This window comes from Daucus carota, chromosome 1, assembly GCF_001625215.2.
Source record: "Daucus carota subsp. sativus chromosome 1, DH1 v3.0, whole genome shotgun sequence".
In the NCBI taxonomy this organism is placed as follows: Eukaryota; Viridiplantae; Streptophyta; class Magnoliopsida; order Apiales; family Apiaceae; genus Daucus; species Daucus carota.
In genome coordinates this window covers 50885742-50909084 of record NC_030381.2, presented here as the reverse complement: position 1 = coordinate 50909084, position 23343 = coordinate 50885742, and the positions used below count along the sequence as shown (strand labels likewise).

At 34.1% G+C, this 23343-nt stretch overlaps 2 protein-coding genes across 8 annotated transcripts; both read right to left on the bottom strand.

Moving 5' to 3' along the window:
* Nucleotides 1–247: 247 nt before the first annotated feature.
* LOC108208885 (MAP3K epsilon protein kinase 1-like) lies at nt 248–17128 on the bottom strand. Of its 7 annotated transcripts, none has more exons than XM_017379473.2 (26): nt 17013–17128; nt 15972–16084; nt 15667–15875; nt 15322–15456; nt 14577–14597; nt 13809–13882; nt 13386–13476; nt 13230–13313; nt 12620–12730; nt 12241–12372; nt 11677–11748; nt 11179–11282; nt 8932–9019; nt 7649–8032; nt 6986–7324; nt 6823–6867; nt 6343–6522; nt 6156–6239; nt 5809–5900; nt 5637–5720; nt 4003–4622; nt 3468–3826; nt 3250–3384; nt 1699–2105; nt 1193–1307; nt 248–581 (listed from the first exon to the last, which is right to left on the bottom strand). In XM_017379473.2, exons 3-26 carry the CDS (start codon nt 15724–15726, stop codon nt 405–407), a joined length of 3993 nt encoding a protein of 1330 aa, XP_017234962.1. In that variant the 5' UTR covers nt 15727–15875; nt 15972–16084; nt 17013–17128; the 3' UTR covers nt 248–404. The 7 variants fall into 7 exon arrangements, with proteins under 7 accessions (XP_017234962.1, XP_017234987.1, XP_017235006.1 ...); XM_017379498.2 differs by having other exon boundaries at nt 3468–3823; XM_017379517.2 differs by having other exon boundaries at nt 3468–3817.
* A 3988-nt stretch (nt 17129–21116) lies between these two features.
* Nucleotides 21117–23343, bottom strand: LOC108224271 (protein VASCULATURE COMPLEXITY AND CONNECTIVITY-like). Its single transcript, XM_017398797.2, has 2 exons — nt 22812–23343; nt 21117–21632 (listed from the first exon to the last, which is right to left on the bottom strand). Exons 1-2 carry the CDS (start codon nt 22994–22996, stop codon nt 21257–21259), a joined length of 561 nt encoding a protein of 186 aa, XP_017254286.2. The 5' UTR covers nt 22997–23343; the 3' UTR covers nt 21117–21256.

The following is a 23343-nucleotide window of genomic DNA, read 5'->3' as shown; positions in this document are numbered from 1 at the left end:
ATAATTAATTTTTTTATTAGTCTCTCGTAGATTCGACAAATATAGTTAATGATACGAGCAAATGACTTGACACATGAACAATGAGTCGTTTTGCATAGAATGAAGAATGATATTAGGGAAGAGCATATGTCCTATCACCAGATCCCGATATGGTTGTTCTCCAAACAAATTGCATGACAAAAACTTAAGCAACTTCCAAGTTAAGGGCTCGCCTTATGGGTAGTAGATATGAAGTTGAAGTAGAAGTTGAATTAGAAAGATGAAGTCATAATTTTTTTGAAGTCTTTATGAATCTTTACATGAAGAAAGAAACCTGAATCTCGAAAACAAGAAATTTGCAAAAATACGGATAAAATGAACTACAACCGAGAACTGAGTATAGCTACTATAGGATGACAAACCAATTACAAAACAGTGTTTATATGGAGTGCTTTCAGCAGTGAGGTTGCCATCTGCTTCACCAAAACTTGGCCACCAGAACTCTGGCCATCTCGACGTTCCTCGATCAAGTTCTGAAGCTTTTGAGGCAAGTCATTCTCCACAATCATTTGCTTCGGACGTGGATGGTGCTCATACACAGCCTGACACATAGTTAAATGTATGAGAACAAAGTTCCAGCTTCACTATAAATGTAATGACCGGTAATGTTAAAGGAGTATAATCTTTATGCAACACCTTTGTGCTTTTAGAAAATTCGGTACTAAACATGATAGTAATCAAAAATTGGACTTGACGCTAGGACCAAAAAGGGACGTATCATCAAGTGATTCATTCTTCAAACCAAAGATGGATTTCGAATGAGGGGATATTAAATATATGATCTTGGTAAGTTTTTTACATAGCACCTTTATACTTGCGTTGATTGAGATTGAATGAAGTTTTACCATAACTTAAATCTTAAAAAACAGCATAACATTAACATGCAATGTGCCTTCTGAATTGGATGCTAATAACATAATCTGTCATTTTTCCAACAAGAAGTGCACTTGTGGGTTACTACAGATATCTACAATTATTATTTATATTATTATTATATTACAGTATAAAGTTGAAGGCATTGCCGAAGATAATCCCAAGTTCACAATATCCAAAACCCAGGACATAACTGTATTATTAATTATATCAACACGACTCTAATATCAAGGAGTTGCTCAGAGTCACATGGAAAAATATATAAAGTGAAACTTCGAACCTTAATAAGTTTGAGCAGATTGAGTCGAGTAATAGCATCCTGGTGTTCAAGCCTTAAAATAAGTAACGGTGTCAAGCCATTGACAGCCAGAGTTGTATTTATTCGGGAAGATTTCCTGCAGAAAGAGGAAAAAAGAGTGTACAATGTCCATGATAAGCTTAAAAAGCATTCATTAACAAAGTAAACTAAACCCTATGGGAATCCATATATATCCTAATATGCATATGCATCATATTCATAGTAAGTTTAAGAGACCTTCCAAAAAAAATGGTTAGTTTTTGAAAGATATTTGTCAGGCAATGCCAAATATACCAGTCATTAGGATTCAGTGGTGAGATGTCAATTTAGCAACCAACAGATGTGGAGTCATGATGATTTAGGAATTTATGCATGTCAGTTAAATTTCGAAAAACAAAAGTGTTTCACACATTATGTGTTCTCTCTAGTCATTTAGGACTTTGGATTCAATGTTTTCTTTGTGTGTATATATTTTGGAGAGGACTTACGTGATGATTTTTAAGAATGGCTCTAATATATGCAGAAAATGTTGTTCTGGACAACCCCGGAAAAAGTTAACCAGTTTCTGAACAGCCTCTTTTTTCAATAAAGATTGCTCCACTCTCTTATTGTCATTGTCATGAGCCAGACATATGGCAATAGAGTCTAATGCTGTGACAGACCAAAGTTCATCATCAAGTAGGCTTAGGTACACATCTAAACCCCCATGAGATATTAACTGCTCCCTTGCGTTACGTGATGCATGGGCCATATCACAGAGTAGTGGCAATGCATATTGCTTTAACGGAGACGCTGACATGATAAAATACATCAGGTGTGGGATGACCCCATTTTCTGCTGCTTGTTCTTGCCTCCTCTTGTTTATCTTGCAGAGATTGAATAAAGCATTGAGTACCTTCAGTGAACAAGATCACTTAGTGAATATCCAAAGGTAGCAAATAAAATTAAAATTTAAACATTGCATATCATAGAGATTTCATCTATATGCATCAAAACAACATATACAGCAACACCTGTAAATTAGACTTGCTCTGCATATTAAATTAAGCTGTAAGCCTGTAACATGTAGTTGCAGCAATATAGATGAGCAAAACTATCAATACAAACATAATATAAGATATTATTACAGATGTACAGAAAATAGATAAAACTATCAAGCTTATACCACTAGCAATAGGTCACCTTAAAGTTAAGCCCTCAAGAGCAAGATGGTTTATGATGCTAATATAAAGTTCTAAACCCAGTAGCTTTCATGTTTCAAGGCACGAGTCTTTCACTTCCAAATCCACTTACTCAAATGCCAGAAACCTATGAAGCGTATTTACTGCACAAGGAATGGTATACGAAAATACGCCACCTTTAAGGAGCAACTATATTTCAAAGAAACATAATAGATATGGAAACTTAATCAACTACTGGTACAGGTACTTACCTAACAATTAAAAATTTGTAACACAATAACAGTACTTAAAACCACTCTTGATGGATCCTTTCAAAGTTAGGCCCTCCAGAGCAAGATGGTTTATGGTACTAATATACATCTGCTACACAATGTAACCCATAAAAATAACTAGGCAAATCAAGACCCTTCATTCGCGTCATCTACTTTTGGCATGTCATTCTTTAAATGGAAGGAGCAGCTATATTTCAACAAAACGTAATAAAGATGGAAAATTAATCAACTGGTACATGCAAGTAGCTAACAATTAAAGTTTTCTAACACTGTAACAGTAGATAGATCAAAGAGTCTAGTGTTGAAGACATCCTTCACATTCATTGGCAAATTTACCTATCAACAAACCCAGAAAAAAATATTTTGATCGCACTTCTGCCTCTGCATATAATGATACCATTTAAAAACACTATCCAATTATATAAATTAAATATCCAAAGAAGATAGATATTAATATGCACACAAAAAAATATGTTGGCATGCATGACAAAATATATATAACAATGTGCATACAGGAACAAGTTATACATGCATCTTCTAACATAACATTCATGAATTGTGCACATATGCAAGTTGAAAGGTTCACCTCATGGTGAATCTGAGACACGAGAGGACCTTCTTTGAATTCAAGGTTTGGAATTAGATATCTGATTGCATCTGCTCGCTGAAGATTCTCCAAGCAGTGTGGGTCAGTCGAAAGGTGATTAACGCACTTCAATAACTATATAAAACAATATAATGGTGTGAGAAATGAGTCGAAAATAATGGAGCTTAAGTTCAGAGCTAAAGTAAATTAACACGTACCTTTAAAAGAATAGCAGGTTCTATCTTATTGAAAATCAGAAAAAGACGAGTGAGCAAGCTTTGACTACACATGTAAGACTTCACAGCTGTGTCAGATCCAGCAAACTCAAGTAGCAGGTCTGCTACCTTCTCTACATATTCCCAAGTAACATCAGCACTCCAAGGTGGCTGCGAAAGTAATCCAGATGAACTTGCACTCCCTGGTCTGGCATTAAGAACCCCAGAACCTGATAGGACACCAGAAATTGTCTGGGAAGCAAGTTCAGATGTAGAAGCAGCGGTTCCCTCATCTGCAATCTTTGGTGGACTTTTGACAGTAGATTCAAGGTTTGCATGTTCTCTTCCATGTCCTGTAACTTCTATAAAGTGATTAAAATAGCAATTACAATGTCATCTATATGCATGCTTTTTGAAACTTATCAAATTGAAAGAATCATCTTTTGTCAGAGAACATGCGATATAAACACTTGAAAAGAGGATATGCAATTATTGAAATAACATAGGTGGGAGGAATACTAAACACTTATCTACACACCTGCAAAGTCACCTATCAAATCAAGACTGTTTGTTTTTTTCTCATTAGATAGTCGAACATTATCTTGCTGAGGTTGTGTGACAAAGTGCCCATTTGATTCACCATCAGTCGATGTTGGGGTCCTGTCTGTTGAAGTTCTATGTGCAAGTTTGTTAAAAGAGCTTAACTCATGTAATTTTGTAGTGATGGGACCATCCATAGAGGCTGTACTTGACTGAGGTCTATCACTATCCAGAGGAAAAGATCTGGAGTCGGAAGAACGAGAATCTGAGGCTCGTGAAGAGTCATGAGTACCAGATGACAATGGATCATCAACTACTCCATGCTTAACCTTGAGATAATCAGGATGGTCTCCATAAGCTTGTGCCACATTTTGAACAAAAGTAGGATTTCCTGGATCCAACTGATTAGACCGCGGCCATAAAGTTATGCCATCAAGTGCAATCTCACCTCCGCTAGATACCAAAGCCAACCGAGTTGCCTCGTTTAAGCTATATAGAGTGTTTGTGAGCCTAGGCAGTATCCCGTTCTTTGCCGCTATACGACAAAAATCATTCCTAGGGGACCGCTGAAGTTTAAGCACCTTCCAAATTCCATCAATTGCAAGATGAACCATTTCCCTGTCAGTCATGGATCCTTAGATTAGAAACCAAATGAACTACACGTGCAAAGATATATAACAAAATCTACCGAGAAAGTGCATCTGAATTAGCATTTTACAAAATTTAGAGCAGTTGATGAACTGCTAATGAGACATTACAAGCCGATACAACATAATAGGCTATATATACAACATCTTACCAGCACATCTAAACATCAGCAAAATGATGAGAGGACATAGATCTTATGAAATATTATGTACCTTCACCATGGCATTGACTACAGAAGCCATATTCTTCTTGACATACAATTTATAATGCTTGGTACAAGATGATATGCGAATACCCATTCAACTAGCCCTGCAAGTTTTTTATTTTTTTCATTCTGTCACCAATGGGTACAACTTGAGTGCACTTACCCTCCGAGGCTTGAACCCTCAACCTATTGTTACAAAGAGGAAAGGGTATCCAATAGATTGCACAGCAAGGAATTACTACACAGACACTTGTTCCTAAAAGTGGTAACCTCTCCTAAGCGAAGTGACCCTATCAAATTATTGTGGCATGTAAAGGGAATCAATTGCTCACATATATTTCCTTCCAATTCTAGATATCAAAGTAACAGAATAGTAACGTTCTTATCATCATCAACATAATTTTGTTCTTACATCACTTTTATCATATTGGTCACATGTCCTCAACACCATCAAACAAAACTTGCTCACACTACTTTATATCATGTCAAAGCCACTTTTTCCCTCCCCTTTGATAAAGTTCAGCCCTAACCAACGCTTGAATGCAGTATAATCTGTGCCACAACGATAATTTAGACAAAATCCTGGAAAGGAGTGCATCTATTTGAGGTTCGAGAGATTAGTAATAAGTGCAACATCCGAAGTGATCCTTGTTTTTATTTTTCTGGATAATTTAAACCAGGATTTCTTGCATATTGATTCCAGAGCAACATGAAGGAAGCACTACAATTTGGCACGTCAAAGTATAACTGATTCACTCAAACCACAGACAACAACCTACCTGTATTTTGCATAATCAGCTTCAAGAAAACCCACAAGAACCGGAATTCCGCGGCAAGCAATAAACATGTGCATGTTCAAGGAACTGCATGGAGAATTCATTGTAATCAATCTTTATTCATGAAATTTAAGTATATACAAATTTCTCCTGGAAGCAGCAAAATATTATATACCTTGAATGACACAACTGCTGCAAGAAATAAGCTGCTTCCATTCGAATCTCACGAGGATGATCTGGTTCAGCAAAGCTCATTACAACTGGAACCTGTGTCGAAAACAAAAATCTAACTAGCTGATAGTTTTTATTTCAACCGAACCAATACAGGAATATATCTCATGAGACTATTGGTGATTTGATTTAACGATCAGAAAACCCATCTCCAACATACTGCATTATTCTAGTAGACTAAAGATACGAGTCTCCATATAATGTATATTTTGGACACACTTATTACATCAAATTGCAGTCTTATGGAACTTGTCAAATTGAGGAACTGCACTAAAACAACACAAAACTTACAAACCCAACAAGACATGCATTTTCCAGATGATCAGTGTTATCTTTGATTATCTGATTTAGAACTTGAAGCACCGCAAACATAACCTGCATTCAAATTAAACATATTAAATTTGTACAATTACTTTAAGCAGTTCACTTTAAAACTTAAAATACTATAAATGACTTGTAGTATGAGTGTATGACATACACCAGGTCTGGGAACTTCAAGCAACTCCATCAAAGGGAGTAAACCATGCTGAGTAATGAATACATATTTTTGGTCAGGGCGTTGGTCGAAAAAAGTATTTAACTTCTGGCAAGCAGATACAACCACATCTTCAGGTTCATCGGGCCTCAATGATGATACCAATTTGCTAAATTCTACAGCCTACAGGCAAAGTAAATCGTAAGTCTGCTTGTGTACAAACCAGTGCATTAAGTGTAAAGCTCGGATTCTTGTGTTGCTCGGAAACATCAACATCCATAGCCACAGAAAAATGTTTTAACATTTTAATTGTATTCACACCCAAACATATTTTAAATTGCTGTACATGTAGCAAAAACAATTACAATTGCGCTCATATTTCATTATTTGTCAAATCTGGGCCTTGGCGCGAAGAAGAGAGGCCAGGGGAACATAGATAGTTGGTTTTCTTTACACTGCAAATAAGCATGGCAATGTGAATACCTGTAGGTGAAAAAGATTATCTGCCGGCATTTGATCATCAAAGCCCTGACAATTTAATGCATGAACAATGTCAAGCAATAAATTGTTATTCGTTCATTTCTTTAAATAATTACAGATATAAATAAAAATCATTATTTATGACAGTAACAATCCGCCCTATTACCAATCTTACCAAACCATCAGTATTAGTAGCATCTTCCTTCAAAACACCCATCATTATACGGAGCAAGTCACCACCACTTGTTCGCCCCGACTCATGTTCCATTCGCTTTTTTGCAATTGCTGCCCTCAACTTTGTTGCCAGTACATTTCTCCCTTCATCTACAGATAAGGCATTGCCTTGATCTACTTTAGAAGAGGATGCAAATGTTGAGGCTTCAGCTGCATGATCCTCCAGAGTTTTATCCAATGGCCGGAATAAGTCTTCCAAAGAAGCATCACCAGGAGTATCACTAAATTTGCTCAGCTCATTACCTCCAGAGGTTATTAATGCCTTAGGTACCTTAACATACAGGTCATTCGAGCATATATTGAATTTCGTAACAAAACCAACTTTGCTTTAAGATTGTCAAATAACCAACATATTGATAGCATCCAAAACAGTAGGAATATATGTTGACTATATTTATGTCTTTGTAGAATGGAAATTTTTCTCCTTAATGCATAGAACATATAGATATATATGAAGTACAATATCTAAAAGAAAAGCAAACAAAATTATATAGTAGATTCAATATGCAAGGGCCTAGCCAGTTTAAAGTAGTCTGTATTGCTATATAAATTCATTGTTTTCAAGTAACAAACAGCAATTATTTGTGACATTTACCTTTTTAGGATTGTAATCTTGGCTCTTTGGTGCAGAAGTTGAAGACCCATTCTCAACTTGAGAACTTCTCACTTCAGCTTTCCTGGTAACAATATTTTTCTTCCTAGGATTAGGTGATCCCAACTCACCATTAATTGGCATGTTCTCCTGGTTACGTGACTGAGATGGCTCATGAAGCTCTGGTGACATGGCCGCTTCAGAATTAGAACTAGATTTTACAGGTAACTTCTCTTGGAGTGTCAAGGTAGGCACTTGATCAGACAAAATATCATCTCCAGAGCCAGCAACACTTTTTTCAGCAGGATCATGTTTGGCATTGTTATCTTCACTAGAATTGTCAATTTCGGCATTAGCTTCTTGAGATAACAAATCTGTTTGGTTATCCTGAATATAGAAAAATCAACAATATGAAACTCTGGGAAACCATGCTATTAAAGTATGATCTTTCCTGATCATAGCAACATACAACTATTAAAGACTAATAAAAACCATATTTGACTGATATAACTAAGATTTAGAGACAACATTTCCCTTCATTCTATAACACACTTGGTGAAAGAATAATGTTACACTTACATTACTGGCATGGAAGAGAACAAACAACAATACAACTGCCGATGTAATGCTGAAACATCTCTCCCACCATTTCTGACGGGATTGCTGGCCTAAGGACGATCTCAGGGTCACAAAAACCATTATAAAAAGGGCTATGTATTTACAGATTTACCTTTAAATTTAACTTAAAGATAGTCGAACCTCATGTAAGCTTGTTGAGGGCATCCTCAGGCCATTATTCTCATTCTAGATGCTCTTAATTGATTGATGGACTACTTGTGATAAAAGCGATATGAACAATATTAAACAAATCCCAAAAACATATCCGTGCGGGCAATATCAGACTAATGTGGAGTTAAGGGGTGTTGTGCAGCCCAACAATTTGAACCACGGAAAAAGAGTTAGTGGAGGTTATGAAGTGTTGCTGGTTAATATTTGGTTGTAATAATCTTAAACAATATGCTATAAATGGTTGTAATAAACTTAATAATATGCTAAAAATGGAAGGTTCATTTTTTTTGGACATCTGGAAAAGGAAAGTGGTTCACATAAAGTGGGACGAAGGGAGTACAATTCATTGACCTCAAAGTCCAGTTAATTTCAAATTGCGAGTTCATTTATATAACTTTCGTGGATCTAAAATTTAAAATAATGATTAAAGGTGGATGAGAAGGTGACATCCAAGAAAAGCTCATAATATATATAGTCTCAACTGAGAGAACACATACTTTAGCTTTTAGGGTGCTAGTGTCTTCATCATTTCTCTGATCATCTTCATTTGTTGTCCCAGTATTGATAGAACCATTTTCCTCATTTCTGTAAAACATACAAGTAATAATGGTTATAATAGAAAACTCTATCTTAACCATGCCCAAAACTGGTGACTAAGTTGTTGAGTAGCTAACTAGCAGTTGCGATGGAAAAACATATAATAGAAAATAATATACTAGCTTATTTCTATCCAATTGAAAGACTATTTTTAACATTTGTTATGTTATTATTTGTAGTTTTCTATTTATCATTTGCATGTACTATTGTTTTAAATAGGCGTTTAAATTAGAATAGTGTCTTAATTTGAATAGATTTTCTAGTCACTCCGTTTCAATTTATATATGTCCACTTTGAAAAGAAAAAATGTTTCAAATTAGTTTGTCCACTTCGACTTTCATATAGTATAGTTGATTATTTGTATATTCAATATAAACTTCATACCACATATTTCTAATATATATTTTCAAGATCAACTATATTTCACAAATTTGGTCAATACAATAAATATAACTACAATTGAATGTTTTCAATAAAAATTAAAAATTAACATTTAATTTGAAATGGAGGGAGTGATAATTATAATAGTTAAAATAGGTTTTAAAACAAGTAGCTCATAAAGATGAAAACTTTTATGTGTGTTTTAGTCAAAGAAGGTTTTTACATAGTTAAATTAGGTGTGTTTTATATAGTTTTTTATATAGTTAAGTTCATTAAAACACATTTATAAAAATTAGGTTCATCTGAATATGTTTAGGATAAGGCAAAAAAAAAGAACACCAAAAGACACTATCACAATAATTTATTTTTTCATAAAAAATGATTTGGTATGATAATCAAAAAGTTAAAAAAAAAGTTAATCAAAATTAAGCTTAACATATCAAATCTATCATTGAATCTCATTTAAATTATTAAAATTAAATGTTATAAAAGCTTGCATAAATCCCAAAATAGGATCTTATATATAATTTGTGCATGATGAACTTTACATAAAATCATACTCCTTCCATACCGCATGATTGTTTACATACACAGTTTGCACGCATTTTAAAGCTCTTGTAAAGTATAGTTCTATAACGTGTTTTTTATTTTCTCTTTTTTTTTGAAAAAAAGTTTAAACGTCAAAGTTTTTTCCAGAAATTTTTAAAAAAATAATATATTATTTTTTATAGGAGTCTCAAAATACGTGCCAAAAAGTAACGTTAAAAATCTGGTGGGACAGAGGGAGTATATGTTTCATAAAGATTTATTGTTAAACCATGTTAGATACTTTTATTAATCGTAGTGAAAACTTAATGGCTTAAAATTACAATCTATATTAAATTTTAGATTAGATTCAATACTGTTATTTCTTGTTCTTTTGTTAAAGTGTTCTTTTTGGAGCAATTGCTTATTTGCACATACTCTGCACATACTCAGCTAGTCCCCCCCCCCCCCCCCCACACACACACACGGGTAGTAATTATTATAAAATGTATGATTTGGTCAAAAAGTTAGGTAATTAGTTATCAAAAATGATAGGACTTGTATAACAAGTATATAATTCTTTGTGTCTAAGTTTGAGATAACTATATATACATGGTTATATTACGTATGCAGAGAAGCACCATGTGAGGTGATATCGATTGCATTGTTGATAAATGGTTTCTGATTAGTGGTAAAGGTTTAGAAGTACCATGAGTTGTGATTTAGTGATTGCAAATTGATAAATGTTTTGATTAATAATACACATTGGGATGTGTTTCCTGCATTAACAACAATATTGTGTTGCCATTTATTGTTTGACATCTTCATTTAAGACACTAAGAAGGATTTCGTACGAATAAATCAATAATAAGGATAGAAATACATATTTGTATAGAGTGCTGAAAATATATATCAAGGTGACAAAGTAACACACAACGTTATACAACCAGTTGCAATATATAACAAGAAAAAACTTTGATAACAAAAGTATTTTTGATGGCTAACCACAACAATTTCTTGAAGGCATGAATTAATAAAACAACATGTTTTTCAATTTAGCGAACTTTATATTATAGTCCTCTTCAACGACAAAAATAATGATTGATTAATAGATTTTGTACAGATACAATGTTGAAGCACATACCAACCAATGCATGTCACACTTAACATCCGCATAATAATGCTGATGCTTTTCTTGGGGTGGAACCAGAATTGGAAACAGAAAAAGAAAATGCATATACCTCAATGTTCCACTATGCCGAAGTGAAGACTGTAAAACACGTCTTGAGTTTTGTATCCAAGGGTGTGAGAGCAGTGTCCTGGCATCAGCCCTCTGCCTAGCATCCTGAACATACTACTTAGTGTAAAATATTTGCAATAGAAAATTTAGAGATACACGATACAAGTATTGTGTTAGGAGAACCAGAATTTTATCCACTCTACACAAATCAATTCAACATTACTGCATGGAGATAGGGAAGACTAATTGTGTAATAAACAGTTCCCTTTCTCACTTAAAAATTATACATGCAATCGTCATCACTTATTCTTCATTTCCTTTCCAATCCCTTCTCTCTTCATGTGATAACACATAAACAACAATTTCTAAAACTAAAATATGGAAAGGGAAAATGAATAAATAGGAACTCATTCTACCAGTATAGTGATATAGTATCATATTATATATAATTTTAGAAACCAAATCATATGCCAAGATTGTGAAATTTTATATGCATAACCTTTTTAAAACACTGACACAGAAAATCCGTCATTGCTGGAGAAAGACTATCTGGTATCGGAGGACGCTCATCCTGAATACAATAAAAAGATGTTCAGTACCCTTGCTCTTTTAGGGACACAAATTAACAATTACGTTATTCTAACAGAACTTGTTAAACAAAATCATAGTCAGTATTTAATAAAAAGAACAAAGTAGTTTAAACACGTTTATGACGTCTGTGATTAAAGTCATTGAATATTAAAAGAACTAAAAATTAGCTTGTTTAATTTATTAACACTAGCATATCACCATCAAAAGAAAACTACTTCACTGTAGGTTTGGATATGATATTGACAAGCGAGAAACACATTTTCTTCAAAATCATTTTTCTCTTCTCTTCTTTCCCTGTCTCCAATCAGGATAGGTCATGGGCAGTTATTAATATAATTAATGAATGAAAGAAAACAAAATAATATTATGATAGACCTATTGATACAGACTTCACCTGGTAATCATAGATTACTAAAGAAAGTACTAGTATTTCATCACCACATTTTAAACTATAACATTTATTTTAGTGAACCTGCACAATCCTAAAGAGAGCTGGCATCGGCTGAAGTTCATAATATGGAGGTACACATGTAAGAAGCTCAATGACAGTGCAACCCACACTCCATATGTCAGATGCAGCACAAACTCCAGACATTTCAATCACCTGAAACATAAAGAATACTGAAAATAAGGACATCCATTAGAGTAGGATGATGTCTGTTCCTAAAACTTTGTACCAGATACAAGTGACTAAACCAAATAATGAATGAGCAACATCAAATATTTATATGCTTAATAGTAAAAAGAGAGATAATTAGATAACTGATTTGTATATTAAAAAAAGAGATAACTGATTTAGCATAAAAAGATAGATGACTCAATCACTGGCTACATCATTACAAGAGAAGTACCTCAGGGGCCATCCAATAAGGTGTTCCGACAACACAATGTGCATCTGTCGTGCTAGCATCTGCCTCTGTCAATTTCGTCGCCACTCCAAAATCTGCTAATTTCACAAGACCCTGAAATCATATCAAGCATATAGTTTAAGAAAACAAATCCGGATACATGGACCAGTGTGGCCTTATACAACAAAATGATGGAGGAAATCCCCTGTAATCCCTTTGAAGGATCTTTTAATTCCTTCTGGAAAATGTTATTAATGCATCACCAAATAAAGGCAAATTGGAGATATATGCAATACAAGATGATATACATTGCTTATGATGCCTATCCCGTAATTACTGCTTCACGAAAGCAACACTAGTCTTACTATCTACATGTAATAAAATGATACAATTCAAGTATTTATTTAAAATGTGATCTAAGTCTTGAATGCTCCTTGTTACAATAATAGTAGAGAGAAATCAAGAAGACATTATATGACTGATTCCAACTTCCATTATTTAAGAAGTCAACTCATTTCCATATATAACATACATGTAAATGAGAGACCAATGTAGGCTATAAACATTATATTTGTATACATGCTTCACAAAAAATGTATAATTAATAAAGTACCTCTTTAGTTAACAATATATTAGCGCCCTTAATATCACGATGAATCACACCTTGCTCGTGCAGATAAACTAATCCTTCCAAAACCTATACCAGAATAAAGAGTGAAAATATAAGTAGAGACACATACCCATACAAAAAAAGAGTCTGTACACAAACCTGAGCTATGTACACAGCGACCAGAGATTCTGGAAATGGTCCAAACTTAGTAGGCTTAATAATGTTTGCAAGTGAACCGTTCTCCACATACCTACACCAAACAATTCATAAAAGTAAACATTTAGCAAAGAAAAGCCAAAACACATACAAGATATTTTAATTGTATTTTTGAGATACTCGAGTGCAAGAGTATGAACCCACACACCCATGCCTCCACCAAGGCTTGAACACTAGATCTCTTAATTACTGTTAAGTAATCAAATCTCCTGAACACTAAGGTGAGAGTATAGGACAATAAGTGGATTATATAATATCAAGAGAGGTTTCATAGTAGCCAGTAGTTTATTACAGACATCCTGATCATGACTTTAGCATGTCATAAGTTCATATGGCCAGAATAGTACACAGTTCCGACATACTTACTCAAGGATTATATGGAGATGGCTCTTTGTCTTTGAAGATCCTAGATATTTCACAATGTTTTTGTGCCTCAAATTCTATGACAGAACAAAGAAAGGAAAATGAATTTGGTTAGTAGTTAGTATATCTATATGTTCATAAAACTAGTGAAAGCATTTTAGTATTGCTCCAATATCAATATGTTATGCCAAGAATAGTGCTTTGTAAAATAAAAAAGTGCATTAGAAACACTTCCATATATCATGACTAATTCTGGTTTCTATTGTATAGAAAACTCATATATTTAGAAGATGTTAGAGTTTATGTACCGGAGGCGAATTATCTAATGTGATAGATGCCATTATGACTTGATTGAATAAATGGTTATTTAATTGTATTTTTCTAATAGTGTTGACATAATAAAATTCTCACAGTAGTGATATGAATGATATGGCTCATGTGACTTGAACATAAGATCATATGATTATAAATAATATGAACTGGTGCTTTTAGATATCTTTGTCAATCAGAAAACAATAATACACATCAACACTAGTATGTCTGTTGATTGATGACCAATCTCATTGGTTATAGAAATATGGGATACCTAGTCGATAGATAGGTGCATGCTATAAAACAGCTAGACTTACTTACCATCAAACTACAGCTCAACTATAACTGGCACTCAAGACAACTAATTACAACTAACATTCCAAAACAGAGAAATATCTGTTATCAACTTTGTACAAGTGAAAACCAAGATCATAGGAGGACTATGGTTAAAGAAATTACCTTCAGCAGGTCGATTTCTTGCTGAAACATTTGTGTCCCACCGATGATGAGATAATCCATAATAAACAATCACCAGGTTAGGCATATAATAAATACTTTTTATATACTTTAACAATACACACTTGAAGTTAAATTAACAAGTATTGACAACAATACTCAAAACATGCAATCCTTCATCATGAGATACATATGCGAAATGTAAAGAAACCGTTAGAAAATCAATAGAAGTCGTATAGCGCTTTATTATTTTGTCATGAACAATTGAATATATTTTAAAACTACATTCTTGTGTTATTATAACAAGCAACAACCCAAACGGTATGATCTTTATACAGTAGTAACTATCATATGTATTTCAGTTGGAGTTGAAGCACCCAACAATTACAACTACATTAGAGCATGTATCAAAGACAACAGACAACAAATATGTGGATGCACAGCATATTATTGTACCATTCGTGCCTGTTGTGTTGCTACATCACATATGCACACGCCCCAAAATTCAAAAAAAAAAAACTAAAATAACTTGGTGATAGAGATATAATATTATAAATCATGGAAAGTTTTAAGAGTTCTTCAAATTATTATTCATGACCATATCCGTTGACACGTTTCAAAAGAACTGACAAGCAAGCACAATGAGAAATAATTTAAACTATCTCCCATTTATTCATTTTGTGTTTCTATTGTAATGTATATATGCACGGATTGTGGAGGAATTTTTACACAATAAGAAATAAAGTACCATGATAATGTTTAGATCCTCCTGAGCTATATTTTCTAGAGAAACTTGTTTTATTGCAACGAAATCTCCGTTTTCCAAATCCAAACCCTTATAAACTCGACCATAAGCTCCTTTTCCAATTTCATCACCGAGCATCTAACAAAAATGTCATATCAAGAAATTAATCATAAATAAAATTTAACAATGTTGTTATAATAGCAATTTTATGACCATCACAAAGAGCATAAATGACAATTTGATTATATATATATAAACATCACTATAATTACACATGTAAATGAAATTAAAAGTTTAATTCTACACAATTTGTGTGTGTGTACGAAAAAGATATGGTTAGAATCATACATATTTGTTGTCAAGAGTCTTGGATTTTGGAACCGCGGAGGTAGTACACTGGCGAGACATCTCGTGCGACTTGAAATCTTAGAAAGATTATTTTATTTCAAGGCGGCGTAAAGTCATCTGACAGTAGGCAGGGCGGACCCAGGGTTTTCAATTTCTACATGGGCTGGACTAAAAATCCGCCATGATTTTTAATTTCTACCTGGGCTGGACTACAAATTTATTTATTTTTATGAGAACTCGATAAAAAGAAATAAATGAACAAAATAGAGTAAAAAAAATAATATTAAAATCATAATTCACCATACTATTAATATTAAAAGGATTAGCACTACAAGTAGTTGTAGTTGTAGGAGCAGAACCACTGATAATAGCAAAATAGGAGAACATTTTCTTCTTGTTTCGATGGTGATGATGACTCCTGCAAGTTAAATTCAATTAACTTAAAAATGCAAGTGATACTACAAAGTTAATTTTAGATAATTAATTACAACCACAACATAAAGTCCCCATAAAAAATAATTATAACATGTCACAATTGCAAAAGGATGGGTCACCTGCAAAGGATGATCCAATAATCAGTGGCAAACAAAAATTATGCATATGCCAACATGATAAATTATAGTCCCTCTCGTTTCTTTACAGTTTTTTTCCACTATTTGACACGCAATTCAAGGTGTAGATAAAGTATAATTTCATAACTGTTATAATATGATCCTGGTAAGCCCTCCTCCTAACACCTTTAGGTTTTAGGAGAATTGATAACTTAACATGGTATCCGAGCTTAGGCTCGCGGGAGACTCGAGTTCGACTCCCTGTGACCCCCAATATTCTCAGAATTTGTTAAGGACACGAAGGCAATGTTATGCCCGAAAAGATGGGCTCCCGATCCACTCTCGACCCATAAATGGGGGCTTTCGAGGGAGGGGGAATGTTAGAATATGATCCTGGTAAGCCCTCCTCCTAACACCTTTAGGAGAATTCGTCACTTAACAATAACTTATTTTTAATATTTTATCTTTTTTAAATCAGAAGGAAAAAAAAGGGTTTAAAACCCAATTCAAAGAACCAAGGAGGACGGAGGTAGTATTGATTTTTGTTATATATACATATTCATGTAACAAAAAATTTCCCCGTCCCACAAATTTCTTGTTCCGTTCTGCAAAATCACTTTCTTTTCTTAGGTGATCACATACAGACAGATCATATGCTTCTTTGGAATCCACTTACACATTGATTAGTATAGACAATTACATACTACACACAACGTAGATATATGACCATTAATCAATTTCGTAAATCACATATGCAATCCATGAAAACAAAAAACAAATTAAGGAAATGCTTACATGGTACCGTAAGTTGGAAACGGAGAGTCACAGAGCCAGGCGCTAATAAAGTGGAGACGCGAGTTTAGCCGTATTATTATGCATGTTTTTGATTTAGGTATGTTTACGTTACTGTTATTGGGCTATTTGGCTGCTAATTTCAAACTTCTTAAATTGGGTTTTCATATTATCCGGGCTCTAATAAAATTATTAAATTTTAACTATAATCAAATGTATGTATGTTTTTACAGTCTAGTGACAAAAAAAAAAGTATGCTCTGCTTATCTGATCATGGATTTCAATTTAGATACGATATTGAGCTTTATAGAAATTATATGTTTATCTTAAACTCTTAATTGATTTTTTTATTTTATAATATATATTTATTTATTATTTATGTATCAAATACACATACACATCTCATATATTATGCTGGGGGTTTTCGGCGAAAGAGTTCGAACATATCTGTGTACATCCTTCAAACATATTTATGTACATCCTTCGACAGATCAGATATACCTATTAGATTTAGTTTAATTTAATTTAAATATTTATTTGTGTTAAAATTAAAAATTATAATTCTATAAATTAACTAGCCATTAATATATCCGTCAAAATATAATATGAACCGATCCAAACTAATCACCCGAAAATTTGAATGTTTATTACTTTAATTTACAGCATAGAGATAGGTGAATGGCCCAAAGTCTAGCAAAGGTCCCTTCGCTTGAAAATCTCTCCATAGACGGTGTATGTTCCCTTTTTCTTACCACATTTTATGTTTGCAGTGTTCTCATGTTTGGTGTACATAATTGTGTACAAAAATTTGTACATGATGATATGAAGTGAGTTTAATGGGAATGACGGGAATGACTCCTTGTATTACATCAACAACTTAAATTAAACCCACCAAATCAATTGATTATGTTGATCAATTAATTATGTTGTAGAAAAATTCTGTACACAATTTTGTCCACCTAACATCACTCTTAGGATTATTACTGCTAACAACTGCTACATGAAACTTCACACAAACACTATCCTCCATACCAAAATTTTAAAATGAAAATAATTGCACAGCTCTTAAGTCTTTTAAATGCATGTAATAGCAGACATGAAGATCATTTTGGATGAAAGAAGTAATGTATAGATGATTTATGTTAATAGTAGATTCAACTACATACAAGGTATAGTCAGAAATAAAATTAAACTTACATTTATGGGATGATCCGTTGTCATCCACCTCAGTGCTTGAGATGGATCAACTCCATATCCAAAGAGCAACCAAATCAATAACCTACAATTTCAGGCCAAACTACTTATAATCTGTTTCTTTCTGCCCAAAAATATGGAAAAAGAAGCTAACAAGAACAGAAATAATAACATGGGTATTTAATTTTAGAGACCAAGTTACTTTTCAACACAAAAAGTCTCTTTTCCTCCGCAAATTAAAGCCTTGAAACAAGAATACCATCCCCTCCTTCCTTCATTTAACATCCAAACAAGAGAAGACACCCTTTATTGCTTATAAGCTATACATATAATCATAATTCATGGGCATGCATACTGTGTGTTGTGTGTGTGGTTCGAGATTGAGAGGGAATAAAAGTGAACCCGCATGACAAAATGGAGGCTTTAGAGGAAAGGAGTATGAATTTTTGTGTTTTTATTTCTGTTTGTGTAGTTTCTTGAACAAATTTCAGAGAGAAGGTGAGAGAGAGAGCAATGGTAGTAAAGTTTGTGTATTATCTTGAATAGATTTATGAGAGAGTAATGGTAGTAAAGTTTTGTTTTAGGAATTCTGTAATGAGGCTATAAAGACGTCCTGCCACTTAAATATTGGTTGCATTATCAGCCATTTGATCATTTTTCATCTCATTGAGGTTGATTTATGCCTCTCACTGCTGACTCTTACAGTCATTTCAGCCCAAGCAGGACTCGTAAATGGTTTCAGAATTTGTTAAAAATGTCAATTAAATTTACGTGGGATGATATAATCCTTGTTATATTAAGTAATTAGTTTTATAGTCCATCCTCTAAAATCACTTTTCCTTGTCGATTATGGATGTCACACATCTATATTCTAAAATCACTTTTCCTCTTTTCCATATCGATTCCGCTACAGCTCGCATTTGAAAGTAACAAATATTTCCTTTTCTTGCTTTTTCAAATTCTGCAGCAACTCGAGCAAATTTATATCTTTTATTAGCTACTGTATTAATTTCGTAGCTTCGAATGTTCTCCCCCTGTGTGAGAGAATAATTCACAGTTACTGCAGAGTGCTGAGGGAAAGAAAGAGAATACCATAACACAACAAACAATGTTGATTTAAAATAGTACTCTAGTGATTAGAGCAGAAATATCAGAAAACTGTGGATGCCAAATAAAGAGAGTAAAACCTCCTGAAGTATGTCTGTGCCCCCCAGAAGATAAACAACAGAAAATTCCGGGTGTTTTTCGAGATGCTAATCTTAAACCCTCAGGGTTATACATTTTTACAGACTTTCAGTATCTCTGTTGTGGGCATTTCAATATATAAATTTAGTTTTTTAAATTGATATTCTTGTTAAAAGAATCAAAATTCTTAGTTGGGCAAAGTAGTTCAACAGCTTTAGCTACAATTGAATGACTGATTCCTCCTCCTGCAATAAACCTAAAGGATATAGGTCCGTGTGGCAATAGGTTTATTTCTAGGACTATGTTGGGCTTTAAGTATCTCTCAGAGGATCAAGGTGCAAGCTTGTTTTTCATTGTTTTCTGTAGAAGTCTACATATTTTTTCCCGAAATTTTAATTTAGTGAATCAGAAAAGCATGATCAGATTATTCATTTGGTTCAAGATTATTAAAAAGTGTTGACTCCTTCTATGACCTCTAAAGCCGTTGGGAAGGTCCAGGCTCCATTAACCTGACATGAGTATGTGCCCTGAATAGCCATGATTTGAAAGTATGAAGTAGTCAGCTGCTTAAGTTCCGGGTGCTGGATGGTGAATTTGGTTGTCCAGTATGGTCCATGATGCTGAGCCTGGGCCATAATTTTTGATGATATAGTTAGCGCAAGTTTCCTTTTTAGAAATGGCAAATATTTGGTGAGTGTAGTTACCTGCTATCAGGAGTAATGAAATTGCGTCCACCCGTGGCACAATAATATTTGTTTCCACTTGTTGAGATAACCTTCGCACTTTGCAGGCAAGACACGAGCCAGTATGGCGGCAACTGTGAAGAAGAATGTCAGTGATTGTGACATTGCAACAGAACATATATGTTTCTATATATGAAGTGTTTGACGATATAGATGGGGTGATTACCCTGCTGTCAATTGAAGTTAGATTGACCCTGGTTCTTTATATCGTCAACATCTGTGATCACTCCACCTATATCTGAAAAGGTACCAAAAAGAACTAGTTTTGAAAATGGAGGAGCTGAGTTGATGCAGTAAAGCCCAAGTACAGAATTACTTTGCGTCTCCAAATTCTCCAACACAGTGCCTTCACAGGCTCTAGGATCGTAAGCTGCTGTCGAAGCTCTAGTTTCGTTATCATTTTAGGCAGATTCACTTGCATCTGGACCGTGTGGGAGTAATAGGCCATCAAATTTTGGAACGCCCTCACCTGTGCTTGCAGGGCCCGGATGGATGTACTGTTTCATCTGCACAGGAGATGAAACTCTTAGGTTTTGGAATGTTTCTGGAACTCCTGCAATGGAGAAACCTGCACTTAGAGCATCCCCAGAGCCATTTACTCATTTGAATCACAGCATCCAGTGATGTGAAGCTGTTTCTGTTTATGATCAGACACTTCTAACCATTGTGGCAATGACTCAAATTTTCTTTTAACTTTCCATCATGACCATAAGCTTTTGTTTTTGGTGTAATGAATGATAATTCATGGACATCAATAGCATGAATTTAACCCAAATCGTTTGAATGAATTAAAAAGTTCATTTTTACAGTTTTACTTAATTCGAGTGAAACAATTTAACAATCTTGATCAACAAGACCAGTCTTATTCTCGTAAGAAATGGAAAATGAGGTCCAGATATCTGAAGCAAATGAGATGGTCTCCTGATTATACAATTAACTACAACAAACTCTCATAAATTGACTTGCGCTGCACAGAAAATAATAAGCGTAGAATGAATATGAAGAGAAACTTTTTGCATCATTACATTAAGAAAAGTTAAAATTTTGCATCATTACAAATTCGATTGGAATCGTCTAGAACTGATAAAAAGTGACAGGTTGCATCACCCTAGAGTAAAAAAGATATCAAACTATTTGTTCCCTCGAATAGGTGTTCTCATAAACATCTACCGCACTCTGTGACCTCTGTTGAGGAATCTGAGCTTGTCCCATGGCAGTGCCAGATTGTTGAGGAAGCTGGACTTGTCCCATGGAAATGCCAGGTTGTCCAGGGGCAGCAGGTGGAGTCCAACTATCAAACATGTTCTTTGCTCTTTCCGCCTTTATATATGAAAGGATTCCAAGAGCAACAGTTACAAGGGACAATACGGCAGCTATCGCGAATACTCCTCTCTTTACAACATAGCAAGAATAGTCTCCATAGTATAAGGACTCTTCACCATGTTTATAATTGAGTGCTGCGCCAATTAGAAACAAAAGGAAAGCGGCTGAAAATGTGAACCTGCAATATGTTTCACATACAAAATTCAGACACCTTTTTGGGCAAAGTTAATTGCATAAATATAAATATTAAAAAATAACTAAAGAGAGCGGCAGGACTAAAGATTACAGGTTAAATCTAACAATAAATCATATGTTCTGGGCTGGTGGTTCAAGTCACAAGATCATACATGCCTAGTTTTCATGAGCTTTTCCAGGTTACGGAGGAGATGGAGTCATTCAACGCCTATTCCAAATTTATACAGAACGTACAAAGGTATAGGAGTCATCTTGGTGCTAGATTAAATTCAGCTGCAGAGGCTTAGAAGGAACAGAAGAAGTAAAGTGTTCTACTGTTCCAGCTTAAATGATTGTTATCACTCAAGATACTGAATTTGATCAACAGACTTGCTTGAATATCTTAGGACATCTTTTCATATCATATAAGTGATGTAGGTTTTATGCGTGCATTTGTTTGTTACAATTTATATATGAAAGTTTTGAAGACTTATATATGTTTAATTATCAGAGGGTTTTACACTATAGATCGAATCAGTACCATTTGACTTCAGGAAAACGTTGTACAGCTTCCATTTTGCCTTGAAAGTGGAAAAAACAGATGAATCAATTTGTAGCAAGTTTCCTTTTTAAGCATCAAGTTAACTTTTCTAAGAAAAAGTACCAAATTAACATCTTCGAATGCTATGATCAAAGCTAAGAGTAACTGCATTGGTAGTTTACCTATTTCATGTACATATCTTCACTTTGTTCTTATTTCTCAGCCTCCTATTTTTACATTTCTCAGACATTAGTATTCGAAGTGCTACAACGAATAATCTAATATACTAAGAGGCAACTGAATTACATGTCTCTAAGCTTGACATAATATCTTCACCAGGCTTCTACGTCCCAACGGTTGCCCAAAACAATACCCATCTTTCTAAGAGGTCTCAGTCCCAACCATGAGTATCATCCCCTTTTATATGCATAATAGTCTATCTAACTGTACAGATGCCTGTAGATATATCTATATCTGTATCCCTTAAGAGTTGTATCTTTACCACTAAACTAGTATTTTAACAGAAAAATGATTCTGCTATCCTAAAGAAAGGCTAACATAGTAACATATCAATTAAGTTACAGTGTAATAAACAAGCAGAAATGGAATATCCTCCAAGCTAAAGAAGATATGCATGATTACCACGACATTGAAGAACAAAATACAGCCGCTATCAGTCTAGAGTTAAACCGAAATTGTTCACTGTGGCAACACAGACATCCAGTTGTAATATTGATTAGAGTCTGAGCAATTATAAGCGCCACCGCTGCTGTCAATCCCATAGGCATAGCTGGACTACTCGGAAATTTACATTGAGATGTAGCCATGTCATTTATCTGAGTTGTCTGCCATGTTATTCATCAATAAACATGTTGTCAACTATCAACAGAATGTACAATGTTTAATATGTACTTACAGTAAAGAACCATACATTTCCAGGTGAATGGATTTACAAACAGGTTTTGGTAAAACATAAAAGACACCAGAGACCTTTTCCCCAGCCCATGCTAATACCAGTTCAATTGAGGGATGTGACAGAATTTAATCAGCAAATCTTTAATTCAAATAAATTTTAGAGATCAATAAGAAATTTAGAAACAACATGCACTTAATTTTGTACATAAATACCAGAGGACACCTCAAATACATGTACCTAAAGGTGGATAATCAATAT